Below are 17027 nucleotides of genomic sequence, written 5' to 3'. Positions count from 1 at the left end.
AAGTACAGTTGACCCTTGAATAAGACAACTTTTTACTGCACGAGTCCACTTCTATGTGTATTTTTAAAAATAAATATATTGGAAAATTTTTCTGAGGTTTGTGACAATTTAAAACTCACAGATGAACTGTACCTTAGAAACACAGAAAAAATAAAGGAAAGGTTAGGTATATCATGAATGCATAAAATATATGTAGGTACTAGTTTATTTTCTTACTACTTTAAAATATTCACAAATCTATTACAAAAGTAAAAATTTATCAAAACTTTTCACACACACTGTACATGTTGCCATTCCCAGTTGAGAAAAATGTAAACAAACATAAAGATACAGTATTAAATCGTAACTACATAACATTAACTAGTACATACTGTACTACTGTAATAATTTTCTAGCCACTTCCTGTTATTACAATGAGCTCAGGTGTTGCGAATATCTACTTAAACTGCTGTGTGATGCTAATCATGTCTGTGTGAAGTTCTTTGCTCCAGTAAGTTGCATATTGCTTTAAAAAGTCATTTATCACCATTCTTGCCTATTTTCATCATGTTTCGTGCAATATTGTAAACCTTGAATAACACTATGGGACCCATGTGAAGTACCACTGTTGATGCTTCAGTTGCTCCCAAGAAGCAGACAAAGGCCATGACATTACAAGAAAAAGTTTAATTGCTTAATATTTAGCTCTAGATTGAGGTCTGCAGCTGTGGTTGCTGCTTTTTCAAACTGATGATTCATCTTGTAAACAGATGGCATAAACTTATGGTATCAATAAATACAGTATAGTACTGTAATTGTATTTTCTCTTATGATTTTCTTAATAACATTTTCTTTAGCTTATGTATATATGGTATTACATAATACAATATGTAATACATACAACATATACAATATGTGTTAATGCTTTGTATTATGTATAAGGCTTCCAGTCAACAGTGAACAGTAGGCTATTAGTACTTAAGTTTTTGGAGGGTCAAAATTTAAATGCACTTTTTTTTTTTTTGACATGGAGTCTCGCTCTGTCACCTAGTGCAGGGACGCAACCTTGGCTCACTGCAGCCTCTGCCTCCCGGGTTCAAGCAATTTTCCTGCCTCAGCCTCCTGAGTAGCTGGGATTACAGGCATGCACCACCATGCCCAGCTAATTTTGTATTTTTAGTAGAGATGGGGTTTCACCATGTTGGCCAGGCTAGTCTCAAACTCCTGAGCCCAAATGATCTGCCTGCCTCCCAAAGTGCTGGGATTACAGGTGTGAGCCACCACTCCCAGTCCCTAAATACACATTTTTGACTGCTTAAATGTCAACTGTAATTTCATGGTACTTGATTAGGATCATGTACTATTGAATGAAAAAACTATGTGATCTATACTGACATTTAAATTATTGGAGTATTTAAGAAATGTATACCTTAGAAGAAAAGGAGACATAGGATTTACATACAGATTATTATTTATGACTTTAAAAAATTACTTCATCTTATTTTAGCTTCCACTTAAAGGCAAACTTTCAAAACTTGTAAAATTCTTCAAATTTTATATTGATTAGTTGAATTCAGAAGATAAAAATGTTAGTTTTTGATTCACGTTCTCCTTAGATGCAGCAGATATGTTAATTATATTAACTGTTTCAGTGTGATTTCTACTAAAGATGAGTAATGTGAGTAGCAAAGCAGGTTGCTTTACTTCCACTTGAAGTAGAAACAGCAGAGGGCACTGTAATGTTATCTTTGGTAGGTGAGACAGTGAAACTGCACTGGAATCACACAATGATTCATTTGCCAAATATCTATTCAGTCATTTAGAGAGTATTTAGTGAGTATCAGTTATGTGCCAAGGGATACAGAAGAAAAGTGACTGTCCCTCTTAAACTTATGTTTGAATGGTCTACTATTATGTAACTGATGTAGGAAATCATAATGATTTTTATATTCCCTAGCCTCTCTTGTGTATATAGTTGTTAATGCTTGTGAATGGGGTCAGGGAAAATAAATAGAAACATGGGCTTTCTGACTTTTTTTTGGTAAAGAGGTGCACTAGGTGTATCGCTGTTTCTGCATACTCTGTTATTTCACGGTTATCAAAATCATGTAGTTATACTTCCATTGAAAATGGATTAGAAAGGGTGAATAGAGCTAACTTTACAGTTCAGGCTGTTTTAAAGTTATCCAAGACATAGACACCTATGTTTTACTGACAGAATACTAAAACCTACATTAATTCTGCTAGTGGTTCTTACAAAGTATTTTAAATTAGCATTAAATGTTCTGTCTGATACATACAAAAGAATATGTGTCATATGTAAATGAGAGCATAATTATACAATGAGCCCTTATTGACCTATCACTCAGCTTAAGAACTAGAATCTTCCATGTACCTTCGGTCTTTCTGCTGCCCTTTTTTTTTTTTTTTTTTTGAGACGGAGTCTCTGTCTGTCGCCCAGGCTGGAGTGCAGTGGTGCGATGTCGGCTCACTGCAAGCTCCGCCTCCCGGGTTCACGCCATTCTCCTGCCTCAGCCTCCGAAGTAGCTGGGACTACAGGCGCCGGCCACCACGCCCGGCTAATTTTTTTTTTTTTTTTGTATTTTTTAGTGGAGACAGGGTTTCACCGTGTTAGCCAGGATGGTCTCAATCTCCTGACCTCATGATCCGCCTGCCTCGGCCTCCCAAAGTGCTGGGATTACAGGCATGAGCCACCGCGCCTGGCCTCTGCTGCATTTTTATCCCTGAGCCTGCCCCAAGAGGGCATGACTAGGTTGTATTTTTTCTTTTTATTATTCTTTGCTTTTTAAAAAGTCTTTTTTGTTGTTGTTTTTTACTCACATATGTATCACTAGATTTTGCTTGGTTTTCAATTTTAAAAGAATGGTGTCATGGTTTATATAATTTTCTAGGACTTGCTGTTTGTAGTTACCTTTTTTTTTTTTAATTTTTTAAAGAGACAGGGTCTTGCTCTGTTGCCCACACTGGGGTGCATTGGCTTTATCACAGCTTACTGCAGCTTTGAACACCTGGGCTCAAGTGATGCTCCCACCTCAGCCTTCCTAGTAGCTGGGACTACAGATGCTTGTCATGCTAGGATTACAGTGTAAGCTACCACGCCCAGCTAACTTTTTTTAATTTTTATTTCTTTTAGAGATAGGTCTTGCTATGTTGTGTAGGCTGGTCTTGAACTCCTGGCCTCAAGCAATCCTCCCACCTCAGCCTCCTGAGTAGCTGGGATTATGGATGCAAGCTGTTGTGCCTGGCTGTAATTAACATTTTACTTTTAATATTCAATCATGTTGTTTGTTATAGAACTAGATCATTCCTTTTTAGTGCTATATACTATTTCATTATATGCGTATGCCACAATTTATTAAAATTCATTTTTCAGTTGATGAATATGTTGTTTTGGTTTTTGCTATTATGAACAGTGTTGGTATGAACATTCTTATTCTTGTCCCTTGGTACATACCTGTAAGAGTTTTTCTAGATCCAAGAGTGGAATTGTTGGACCCACAGGATATTCAGTTTTATGTAAGAAGCTCACATTGTTTTCCAAAGTGCTTGTATCAACTTATACTCCACCAACAATGCTTAAGACATCTCGATGATCCCATCCTCATCAGTATTTGGTATTATCAGATGCTAATTTTTGTTAATTTCACTGAGTATAAAATATTTATTATTTTGATTTGTATTTGCCTCATTATTAAAAAAGGATGGACATCTTTTCACACATTTATTGCCCCTTTGCATTTTTCTTCTGTGAATCACTGTTCAAGTCTTTGCCCTATTTTGCTATTTGATGATGTTCTTTTTCTATTGATTTATGGAAGTTTTTTTTTTTAAGAACATTCTAGATACCAACCTTGTGTTAATTATGGGTGTTGCAAATATCTTATTTTGTGCCTTTTCAGTTTATGATACCTTTAAATAAATTTATACTTTTAATATTGAACTTACTGATTTTTTAATTTTTGGGTTAGTGCTTTTTTGTGTCTTTTTAAAGGAATATCTGTCCCAAGTTTATGAAGATATTCTCTTATTCTAAAGATTTTCCAGTTTTGCTTTTTACATTATGTCTGTAGTCTTCATAGAACTATTCTTTGTGTGTGGTAAGAAGTAGATTTTCTCTACTTTTCCAATATTGATGAGCAGTTGATAACCTCATATTGTTAACTGAGTAATTTATTTTCCCTATTTCTATTGTATATCTGAGCTCCATGTATGTATGTGTCTGTTTCTGAAAGCTATCTGCTATGTTCTTTAGGTCAGTTTATCTCTCTGCATCAGTACCATACATTTAAAATTATTTTTTAATAATTATTTTTAGGAATCAAATGAATCTTGGATTTAGTAACTGAAAGAGACACCATATACTTTATGATGTTTTATAAAAATATAAAAATAAAAGTTGGTTTATTGACTCAGCATAAATTTATTGAACATCTTTAGTATGGTAGGAAGCAACACCTTTAATAGGGCAGGAAGTTTACCAGGACCTGATAATTTATGGGAAAATAAGGCAGACAAAACTTCCTTCTCTCACGGAATTTAATGTCTAATGGAGGAAGACAAGCAATAAACTATATTGTTTCAGATAATGATAGGAGCTACAATGAAAATCATGTAAGGTAAAGTGATAGAGTATAACTGTGAAGTGGTGGGTACTAACCCTAAAAAAAAAAAAAGCCAAATTGTGCTATGTTGAAATTAAGAACGTATCAAAAAGCACCATGAAGAAACCAAAGGGCTTTTCTGAAGAGACGACATTTGAGCCCAGACAACAAAGGAGAGGAGCTAATAATGTGATGATCTGGGGTAGGAATATTCCAGGTAGAAAGAGCAAGAGATAAAAGCCCTGTGACTGGGCAAAAGATGGCCTTTCTTGAGGAAATACCAAGAAGACTATTTACGGCAGGAGCCAAGTGAGTGACAGGGAAGTGGTAGAGAATGAGGTTGGAACAAGTAGCAGGCCAGACTGTGTTGAATTTCCAGGTTATGAATTATATTGCAAATGTAATGGGAAGCCAGTGAGGATATTTCCGCATACTGGAAATCTAATTTATGATTTTAAAAGATTGCTCGGTAAGAGAAAGAGAAAAATAAAAACACATCTAAGGTTTTGGCCTGAGAAAGTAGTGGGAGGGGAGTAGTGATGGCACGAACTGAGATTGGGGAGAGGCAGGTTTGAAGGATGAGCAGAATCAAAAATTATATTCTAGATAAATTTGAGATGCCTGTAAATAATTAAGAGGTGATTATAAGGCAGGCAGTTGGGTATGTAAGTTTGAGTTTAGGGGGAGATATGAAGTTGGGAGTCATCAGTCTATAGATTTTTTTAACTGACTTGGAAAAATAATTTTTTATATTTTGGATGAAAAGTGCAAGTGTTTTTGTATTTTTACTTTGGAATCTAAGGAGCTGAAATAAAATTTTGAAAACTATCGCAATGGAAAACATTTTAAACCAATTAGATTTAAAGGACGTGATGAGAAAAAGATGAATGTGAAATTCTGAATGTCTGTTGAAAAATAAAACCTATGGTGGAGACTAAATCGTCTTTTTTTTTTTTTTTTGAGATGGAGTTTCGCTCTTGTTGCCCAGGCTGGAGTGCAATGGCATGATCTCTGCTCACTGCAACCTCTGTCCCCTGGGTTCAAGCGATTCTCCTGCCTCAGCATCCCTAGTAGCCGGGATTATAGGCGCGCCAACACGTCTGCCTAATTTTGTATTTTTAGTAGAGACGGGGTTTCGCCACGTTGGCCAGGATGGTCTCGCACTCCTGACCTCAGGTGATCCACCTATCTCGACTTTCCAAAGTGCTAGTAAATCGTCCTTTCTTAAGATGAAACTCGAGTTTTTATAGGCTGAAAGCACAGGAATATAAAATGAAAGAACGTGGAGATCCTCAGGTACTTTGGACTTGGCGGTTTGTCCTGTTTCTTCATTGAGTGTTTTCACTTTGTTTCTGCTCTCTGAAACTGGGCATGGCTCGCTATCACTGAGTGATAGATAGTAGGAGGGCCAAATGGGTGAGAAGCAACTTCAAAGCACTACTTAAATTGCTTATTGTGGCAGCAAGCTTTAAGAGACAGACTTTGGAACCAAATGGTTCTGAGTTAGAATCTTGCCTCTATTACTGTTTAGCCTCAGGCAAGGCAATCTCTGACCCTCAAGTTTCTTCCTCTCTAAAACAGTTATCATACCGACTTTTCATGAAAATTAGAAATTAGAATAGAAATTCTAGTGAATGTCAAGTATTATTTTATACTGCTAGTAATTTGTAGTTTTTCTGATTACTAATGAGGCTGAGTATCTTTATGTGTTTATTGACGATTTGTATTTTTTTTTGGGAAATGACTGTCTTTTGCTTATTGTTTTGTTGGTAAATATAAAGAGTAAATAGCACAATGAAAGGCACACAGTAAACCTTAGGCCTTTCATTATCAGTTGGATATGTATTTTCATTATTATAATGTCTATAATTTGTATATCTGACTCAAACATACCTGTCAATTCTTCTTGGATCAGTAACAAACCAACATGAAAACAAGATGACTATGAGAATTTATTAAAGTATTGAGTTGGTAAAATGAATATAACCACCAAGGCCATTTCAGTTATGATCTTATTCCATGTTATTAAGTATACTATTATGTAAATCTATGACTTTAGTACTAAGTATTTTTCTCTTCTTTCCTTGAGCTGTTGTAGCAAACAGTGACGAATCTCAACTTCTGACACCAGGAAAGATGAGTCAGCGCCAAGGAAAAGAAGCTTATCCAACGCCAACCAAAGATTTGCATCAGCCATCTCTTAGTCCAGCAAGTCCTCACAGCCAGGGTAGGAAGTTGTGGTTTTCATGTTTTGTCTTGTTTTTGTTTTTGTTTTTGGAGGGGAGAAGGGGAGAATGACATTTGGGGACTATCATTTTTTTTTCTTTTTAACTATTTGGTTTTGTAAGGGGTTTTGTTTGTTTTGTTTAGGTCATCTATAATACTCTTGAAATGAGTACACTTTCCTTTAGACTTTTAAGTTTTTAAATATTCTCCAACATACTTCGTTAGTTATATCATTCATCTAATTTGGTGATTCTTACACTTTATGGTCTCATGGTTCCTTTGTAGTCTTAAAAATTATTGAAGACTGTGAAGTGCTTTTGTTTATGTGAGTTATGTCTATTTGTATTTATTATATTATAAATTAAAACTAGAAATTTAAAAATTTAATTCATTTAAAGTAATAAACCCATTACATGTTAATATAAGTAACATTTTTATTAAGAATTACAATGTTTTCTTCCCCTCTACTCCCCAAAAAGTTGATTGAGAAGGTTGGTATTGGTTTATCCCAGGACTTCTCAACCTTGGAACTATTTTCAGGATTTCTCAACCTTGACACTGTTTTGGGCCGGACAGTTCTTTGTTGTGGAGAGCTGTCCTATGCATTATATGATGTTTAGCAGTATCCCTGGCCTCTACCCAGTAGATGTCAATAGCAGTTTCCCCAGTTGTGACAACCAGAAATGTTTCCAGATGTTGCCAAGTATCCCTTGAGGGACAAAATCATCCATGATTAAGAACTGCTTTTTGGCAGTTTTTGCAAATCACTTTAATGTCTAGCTTAAAAGACACCTGCATTTTTGTATCTGCTTCTGCAGTCTGTTGTGATGTGATGATCTGATTGAAGTATATGAATAAAATCTGGTCTCTCACACACACACATATGTGTGTATATATATATATATATATAGAGAGAGAGAGAGAGAGAGAGAGAGGGTTTATACATAATTAGAGATATTCTTTGATAATATGCCAAAACTTGACTAGTAGTAATTTTCTTAATGTTAATTGCAATCTGGAATCTGAAACGCTATCAGTACACTTTCCATACTCTGTTAAAATTCACTCTTGAATTTTGAATGGCTCTTTACTCATGCATGATTTTGTAACATCATGCATTAGTCATTTGGAAAATATTTGCTTACTGAATTATGCAGATCTTCCAAGTGTTCACACATTAAAAAATATAGTACAGAGAAGGGCTTTACGTACACTTCTCATTCTGTTGCACAGAATATTAAAATCTTACCTACTAAAGGTTCAAGAGCAATAATTTTTACTTCTTCATCAAGGACATCTGTAAGTGAAACTGTCATTCTTCTGTGAGTGCATGACTGAAGAATTCAGTGCCTACTACTCCAGTTTGGTGCCTCTGCCTTGATTTGTGCTAAGTTGCCAGCAGTTTTACCCAACATTGCTTTTGTGCCATCAATGAAAATGGCAACATAATGAAAAAGTATTATGAAACTAGTTTTCACCTTGCAGACCCTGTAGAAGGGTCTTTGGGTACTCCCAGAAGTTCAGGGATCACAGTTTCTAATTCATAATTAATAAGTTTTGTATAATGGATTCTGCTCCTCAGCTGAAGTTTATTTAATCAAATGTACGGAAATCTCCTGTGGTACTACTCATAGCTGTGGTGGAAGCACTTCTGCTTTTAAAATTGAGAAATGAAATTTGTTGTTTTGAAAGTTAATGTATACTTAGGTTATTGAGTATTTTTAAAAATTAAATTTAGAGTTCTATCATACTTTGTAATTAGTCAGGTTTGATATTGTAACTTTATGAATTATCTTTTGAAATTGGGCTTTAGTAACTTTTTAAAGGAGTACTACCTTGTAAATAGTAAGTTACATGATCATTTTCTACTTTATTTCTTTATTTTTTGAGACAGAGTCTTGCTCTGTCGCCACGCTAGAATGCAGTGGCGCAATCTCAGCTCACTGCAACCTCCGTCTCCTGGGTTCAAGCGATTCTCCTGCCTCAGCCTCTTGAGTAGCTGGGATTACAGGCGCATGCCACCATGCCCAGCTAATTTTTGTATTTTTAGTAGAGACGGGATTTCACCATGTTGGCCAGGATGGTCTTGATCTCTTGACCTTGTGATCTGCCCACCTCGGCCTCCCAATGTGCTGGGATTACAGGCATGAGCCACCACACCCGGCCTCTACTTTATTTCAATAGAAAATGTTTTTCTAGTCATATATTAGATGGAAACACTTTCATATAGCATTATAGGAACTATAAAAATTTATGTAACAAGATGAAAATAATTACTATAACATATATTGCTTAGTTGTCGATTGTATTTTTGAAAAGGTAGCATTTTTGTTGCCAAAATGCTTTTTGGAAGACCTGAAAAAACGATATATGATACACACTCTGGTATAAATAAGCTTCATTAAGATAAAATTCTGAAACAATGCAACCGACCTGGTTTTTTTTTTTTTTTTTTTGCACTGTGCACCAGAATTTTGGCTATAATAGATAATGGTTTCTCTGATTCATGTATCTGTGCACTAGAATATTTAGAGGAATTCTTTAACTTAGGAGTTAATGAACCAACAAAAGGGTTAGTTACTAATAATTAAAACTACACTTGTTTATTATGAATGTTTTCAGGCAAACAGGGAAGTTAAAAAAAGAGTACAGTGAACACTAATATACCCATTGTGTAGACGTAAACAGTTATTAACCTTTTGTTTTGTTTGTTTCATTTATTTGGGGTACAGCATGAATATTTAGAGTAAATTACAGACTTCATGATGTACCCCAGAATACTTAGTGTGTCTCTAAAAAATGAGCACATTTTCTTATATAACCATAAAACCTTTATTACATCTAACAAAACTGATAATAATTACTTAACATAACCTAACACCTGGTCTGTATTTAAATTTCGCCCAGTTTTCCCCAAATGTTGCTACAGTAGGCTTGCTGAAACCAAATAAAGTCCATACATCTTATTTGGTTATGTCATTACGTCCTTAATCCTAAAGAGTCTCCTTGTTTACTTTTGTTTTCTTTTGTGTCTTTGACGGTTTTAAGAAACTTGGGTGACCAGGCGCAGTGGCTCATGCCTGTAATCCCAGCACTTGGGAGGCCGAGGCAGGTGGATTACCTGAGGTCAGGAGTTCGAGACCAGCCTGGCCAACATGGTGAAACCCCATCTCTACTAAAAATACAAAAAAATTAGCCGGGCGTGGTGGCGGGCACCTGTAATCCTAGCTACTCAAGAGGCTGAGGCAGGAGAATCACTTGAACCCAGGAGGTGGAGGTTGCAGTGAGCTGAGATAGTGCCATTGCACTCCAGCCTGGGCAATAAGAGTGAAACTCCATCTCAGGAAAAAAAAAAAAAAATGGATCTAGGCCAATGTCCTATAGAGTGTTTGACTTTTTTAGGTTTGTTTGATTACATCTTTGTGGTATTACTTAATTTGTTTCTCTGTCTTCTATATTTTCTGTAAACTAGAAGTTAAATGCAAAGGCTCGATTATATCTAGCTAGAGCATTTTTGGCAAGAATACTTTGTAGGGAGTGTGTAGTACTTCATGATGCATCACAAGAATTCACTTAATATCTGATTGTCTTGCTGCTAGTGATACAAGATTGGTAGATTTAGGTGAGGGTAGCCTGATTCTGTTCATTGAAAGTTGCATCTTTTCATTCCTTATGACTTGAAAGTGAAGATAAAGATGATATATTTGGCACCCTGCAAAAATCATGTCCCCCATCAACTTTTTACTGAAAGATGTTTGAATCCTTTGATGATCATTAACTGAATCAGTTACAATATTAGGAGTTGAAAAATGGCAATTTTATAATTCTGTCATTCTTTTTATACGTGTTAATGAAATTTTTCTTTAAAGACGAGATCATCACTTAGGGTTACTTGGTAAATGTGAAATATAGTTAGTTCCTACAGAAAAGGTAGGCTGTGTGGGTATTTGTTTACTGCAAAGTATTAATTTTTTGATTGAAGGCGTAATGTGAAGTCTACTTCCAGTGGTGACAAATTCTTTTTGCCTTTTAAATTTTTTTAATATCATGAGGAGCTCATAGATTTTAATACATTCATTATGTGTCAGTCATTGGTAAAGTGAAGATAATAGTATTTAGCACACAGGATTTTATTAAGGTTTAAAATGAATTAATATGTATATAAAGCCTAGCACCTGGTAGATGATAACCACTCATGATAGCTGATATAATAATAATAACAAGTATTATCATTACTGTCATCAGTATTTTAAATAAAAAATGATTCCATTTGGATTGAAGGCTGACATTTTAGGCTTTGCTATACTTCAGTATCTTTTAGAGGCTCATTTAGAACTTCTTTTAGTATGGATGGCCCATGTATAACCCTCTAATTTTTGCATTTAAAGCAGCCACGATGTTAGTCATATCTTTATTTGCACTTAAATGTTCCTAGGTAAGTTTATGAATAAATTAATATTTTTAGAGTAAACTATATAATAGATTTACTTCTTTGTTAAAGTCAACCCATTGGCTTTTTGTAAAGCAAAATACCTTCCTCTGGTTTATCCACTGAAATTCCGTATGACAGTTTTCATGTGTAGGAGGTTTGTTTGAAATAAGATTATCTGTTAGCTTTTGGTCATGGTGAAGATTAACTGCTGGAGAGAATAAACCAATGTCCAGAAAACCTCTGATGTATCTGCCTTATCTCAAGTACTCATGATCAGCATTTTAGCTTCTGAATGGAAAGAACTAGAGTTCCAAAAGCTTATTGATAATATAGTGCATAACATTTAAAGGTCCTCATGTCTCTGAGGGCGTTTATATGCATTAGCTCATGGAATTCTTAGGAGGACTTTATGGTGTATAAATCATTATTCCCCCCATTTTACAAATGAGGAAACTGAGCAGTTGGTAAGGTTTACAAGTCTATATAGTATGTAATAGAGCTAAAATTTGAACTTAGATAAAACTCAAATTTTTTAAGTTCCAGTCAATTTTGTCATATTTTTGGAGGTTCAAATTTTTCAAACTTTGACTTGAGTATTTTGATAGAATTCCATTATGTATACAATGCTTTGGAGATATATTTTTTGGGGGGTAGTACCTAGGAGTGCAATTGCTGAATCATACGGCGAGTGTTTGTTTTACTTTATAAGAAATGGCCAAGCCATTTTCCAAAGTAGTTGGACCATTCTTACATTCCTCTTAGGCAGTGTGTGAGCAGTCCCGTGGCTCTACATCCTTGATCTTTTTTATTTTAGTCATTCCAGTTGGTGTTTAGTGGTATATTGTGGTTTCAGTTTACATTTCCCTCATTACTCATGATGTTGAGCATCTCATATGCTCATTGGCCATCTTTTACATCTTCTTTTTGCAAAGTATCATTTCATATGTTTGCCCATTTGAAAATTGTCTTGTTTGTATTATTATGTTTTAAAGGTTCTTTAATACATTTTAATATCATTTTGATAGCCATGTGTATTGAGAGTACTTTCTTCCAGTCTTGGCATGCTTTCTTATTTTCTTAATGCTTTCTTTCTAAGAGCAGATGTTTTAAATTTCATTAATGTCCAATTTATCAGTTTTTTCTATGATTCAAACTTTTTTCCTATTAAAGTTTTGCCTACTCTAAAGTTGCAAAGGATACTTTCTGTGTTTTCTTTTGGAAGTTATAAAGTGTCAAGGCTCTGATTTATCTCTTGATTTTTGTTCTTACTTTTACCATCTTGGTTAGATCTCTATCATTTTATGCCTGCATTACTGAGTAGTACCACAGCCTCCTAACTGCTGTTAGAACCTTGCCCTCCAACATACCAGTTCATCTTTCTTAACAAAACAACCGAACAAAAAATTATTTTTTACATATTTTGGTGAGATTATGATGGGTTCAGGGTTCTTATAGGTGTGTGTGACCAGAGAACACATGGATCCTATGAAGTAGATCTCTGAGGGAAATAATATGAATAAAAGAGAAATATAAAATTTTAAGTGAAAGTACCACTTTTTATTATTAAAGCTTTTAACTATAAAAAACTAGCGAGATGGCTACATTTACGTCCCTCTCATTCTCAAAAAGGCAGTGGCTTACTGTTGCTTAGAGCAGTAGCACCTAAATCTGGCTGTATCTGAGTCACCTGGAAGCTTTGCTTAGCTATAGATTTCACTCCACTCTTTCAGAATCTCTTAAGGGTGAGGCTCAGTAACATAATGTGTTTATAAAGCTCTCCAAGTGTGTCTGATGTAGCAACATTTGGACCAGCAAGTGGAAACCAGCAATTGAGAGCGTAAATTTAGGCTTCCATAATCTTTGGTAGTCAAGGTTCTTAGTATGTCTGATGTTACTGTACTCTTCCAATTTCATCTTGTTTTTCATCATCATGGACCCAGCTAGATAGCTTTCTTCGCTGTTTTCCAGTGAGACTGTACTTTTATTTGTGCTGGTCTTCTATTGTGGAATATGCTTCTCCTTTCTACTTGCTTATCCAAATACTTCTCATTCTTGAGGTGTAGTTTAAATCTGTTCTCTTTTGTAAGGCTTTCTTAGGTGATACTGTTATCTCAGTTTTCAAAATTCTTGTATCACTGCTTTGGGGATTTCACAATGTGCTGCTTTATATTGTTATTATAATAGGTATGTTTGATTTCTTCAAGCAGTGTTGTAAAGAGAGTTAAATGCCTTAAATTACATGCATAATAAGTGAATGATTGCTTACCATCAATTTAAGAATTTCATCTATTCTCATTCATGTTTCTGGCTGAATCTCTATTATGTATATTGACTCATACCAACTTAATGTAGCTCATCATTCTTTAAAAGTGGTTCTAAAGTTTTTTGCACTCTGGTTTTGTTCTATCGTTTTAGGATTTTTTTAAGAGCTGGGGAGACTGACTCTCCTTACCCCACACACATCAAAATACATTTTTGTTTGTTATATGTTTAGATTATGGTGAATTAGATTATTCAAAAAATTGTGTATTTTCCAGATTGTGTTCCTTATTCAAAGGCTTAGTATCAGTTTACTTTAAAATAATTTTACCTTCAGTAAAATTATAGTCTCTTAAAGAGGATGGTATTTGTTTTGATTGATATGAGCCAAACATATTTCAATTGTTTATTAAGAAAGACAGATACGTAAGGGCCGGGTGCAGTGTCTCATGCCTATAATAGCAGAACTTTGGGAGGCCGAGGCAGGCAGATCACCTGAGGTCAGGAATTTGAGACCAGCCTGGCCAACATGGTGAAACCATCTCTACTAAAAATATTAAAATTAGCCGGGCATGATGGTGCATGCCCATAGTCCCAGCTACTGGGGAGGCTGAGGAACAAGAATCACTTGAACTTGGGAGGCAGAGGTTGCAGTGAGTGAAGATCGCGCCACTGCACTCCAGCCTGGGTGACAGAGCAAGACTCTGTCTCAAAAAACTAAAAAAGAAGACAGAAATGTAGATTAAGTAGGCTCACTTTCACCCTTTCCTCCTCTGCTTTTAACTAACGACAATGCCAAAGGAGCCTGGAGACTAAATTATAGCTCATCTCATGGGCAAATAGGCAATTTCTTCTGTGTCACGTTTGAGATTATTATCAAAGCTTCATGAAATACTATAACTTACCTTGTAGCTACTCTCATTCTTGGTTGTAAAAAGCTATTTTGTATGTTTTTATTTTTAAAAAACCGTCTTTCAGTTATAGTGCTTTGTGAGAGAATATATAATATTGCTTTACTAAAACTTAAATGAGTCCATTTCAAACTAATTTTTAAATGTTTAAAATTTTTAAACTTTTAAAACAAAAACTTTAACCTGCTTAAACAGTTTTATCAAAATTAACAGACTGTGCTTGGTTTAGCTAGGCTTGAATTAAAATATCTATTTTTAGTTTTGGGTCTCTTATCCCTTAGTATGTTCTCTTAAATCTGCAAAGTCTCTTCACTTTAAATGCTCTAGCAGCACTAAAAATATAAGTCAATATCCACTACTTCATAGAAAACTTCAAAGGAGGTTTTCTTTCATACAGTTTACTAATGTGAAGATACCGTACCAGATTCCCCAGGGTGACAGCGTTACACATTACTGGTATAATCTCAGGTGACTAACATGGAGTACTTTCATTTAAGTGGTTCACAGATAAGAAAGACCTAGAAATCACTTTCCTCCATGAATTGAAGCAGTTCCTCCTGTCTTGTTAAGACATTTCTAGTATCAGTTCTGAACATATGTGGGACTGTACACATATAACAAGTGTGTTCTTGAATGTGTTATATTTTGGAAAATTGTTTTACCTGAAAGAGGGCTTGTAGTTAGACCCACCCCTCCATTATCTTTAATTTTCCCCCAGAATGCTGTGCTTTGGTTTGTAGCCAGAGGTTTTCTTTAGAAATAGTATAATTACAGACTATGCTAATTTTCTTCTGAGTTTTAAACTCCTTAATGCATTAAATATCTATAATTTAGATTTCAAGTTATTTTTTAAAATAGGTTGTTTTCTGTTTTGAAGTTCCTTGTCTTTGGGTAGTTGCTTCATAGAACTATGAAAATACCTATTGAATAATGAAAGAGAATATAATATTTGGCAAATTCAGGATATAAAAATAAAATCTTTTTAAAAATCTCTTATAAAATGTTATGGTATCTTTGTTCAACTGTCCCTATATTCCTACAGGAGAAACTGAAATACTTTGAAAGCATTTATTGAAAAGTAAGAATGAATAATTCAGCTTTAAGTATCTTTACAAAGATGGGGGGCAGCTGTCTTATTCTTGCTGGGCCTTATTAATTGCTTCTTTAACAAAGCAGAAAGGTGAACATTAAGAACACCAAAGAATTTTTTTTTATAATTTTTAATTTTTGTGGGTACACAGTAGGTATAAATATTTATGGAGTACATTAGATGTTTTTATACAGGCATGCAGTGCCTAATAATCACATCATGGAAAATATGTTAGGCATTTCCTCAAGCATTTATCCTTTGTATTACAGACAATTATATTCTTTTAGTTACTTTAAAATGTACAATTAAATTATTATGTAATATAGTCACCCTGTTGTGCTATCAAATACTAGGCCATATTCATTCATGCTATTTTTTTTGTACCTATTAAGTGTCCCCAGCTCCCCCAACCCCACCCTCTCACTACACTTCCCAGCCTCCAGTAACCATCCTTCTACTCGGTATCTCCATGGGTTCAATCGTTTTGATTTTAAGATGTCACAAATAAGGAGTATTTTTTCCTTGAAAAAAGTTCTTTTATATATTTTTTAACTTAATATAACATTAAAAAATGATCAACTATTACCTGTACTCGTTTCTCAGCTCTTTTCTGTTGGGACTTAGCCTTCTATGTTTTGCAAGTCGGACATATTGAAATCTCCTTTTTAGCAAGAGTGGTAAAAGTTTTATCTGTAGAGTTGACTACTACAATTTTGTTTTTCTTAACTGAGGCCTAGAGAGGACTTTCTGTATTTTTAATAAATATACAGCCAAGTAATATCAGTAGAATTGTTAAGTAATATTCGTATAATTTTTGAGAGAAAGTAAACAGCTTCGTAGAATTTTTTTCTTTTTTTTGGTTGTTGTAACTTTGAACATATATAAATTTTATTTATGAATGAAACAATGAAATCTTAGCAAGTTGATCTCTTTCCAGGTAAAGAAAGAATGTTTTTGACAGATGGCCCAATATCCCCTGGGGAATTCAGTATTTTTGGAGTCTCCTCTATCAAGCTGGCTTTCATTTAGCCTGCTTGTAAATAGTCCTGTAGTAGAAAGCAAGTGCAAAGATGATTTTTGCCACTCCTGCCCACGAGTTTAATTTGTAATTAGGAAATATAGGGGAAAGAAGTAGGGAAACATTGTAAGGAAATATGAAAGCTTAATGTAAGTGAACTTTCAGTTCCAGTAACATAGCAAAGTAGATGTTCAGAGAAAATCCTTCTAGTAAGAACATCAAAATACTAGGTAAAATGTCTTAGAAATTTAAAATGTGAATTGTCAGTAAAATAAAGGAATTAACAGGAGGGGCAGAATTATTGAGAAAGTGGGACTCCAGAGGTGATGAGCTCTGGAGCCAGCATCTGCTAATCTCTGAAGGTCTAAAGCTTGAGTTTTAGCAAGAGAAAGGAGTAAAAGACTGTGGCCCATTCGTGATGGAAATTTGGATTGAAGATTTCTCCTCATAAAATTAGAGGTCCTGAGGTAATGTACTTAGTTAATGAACT

The 17027-nt window shown here is 34.7% G+C and overlaps 1 protein-coding gene across 4 annotated transcripts in view; it reads left to right on the top strand.

The window, feature by feature from the left end:
• OSBPL8 (oxysterol binding protein like 8) overlaps positions 1 to 17027 on the top strand; it is a 215130-nt gene that overhangs the window by 106861 nt on the left and 91242 nt on the right. For 2 of the 4 annotated variants that reach the window (XM_032170793.2, XM_058424620.1), the window contains one exon: positions 6700 to 6828. In XM_032170793.2, coding sequence (XP_032026684.1) covers positions 6700 to 6828 — 129 coding nt within the window. Of the gene's footprint in view, positions 1 to 6690; positions 6829 to 17027 lie in introns of all 4 variants that reach the window. The other 2 variants (XM_032170792.2, XM_058424619.1) reach the window with 1 other exon arrangement.

The sequence above is a fragment of the Hylobates moloch genome, unplaced genomic scaffold, assembly GCF_009828535.3.
Source record: "Hylobates moloch isolate HMO894 unplaced genomic scaffold, HMol_V3 SCAFFOLD_12, whole genome shotgun sequence".
Classification (NCBI taxonomy): Eukaryota; Metazoa; Chordata; class Mammalia; order Primates; family Hylobatidae; genus Hylobates; species Hylobates moloch.
Note: the sequence above shows the minus strand (reverse complement) of the source record. Positions and strands in the feature narration are given on the sequence as shown.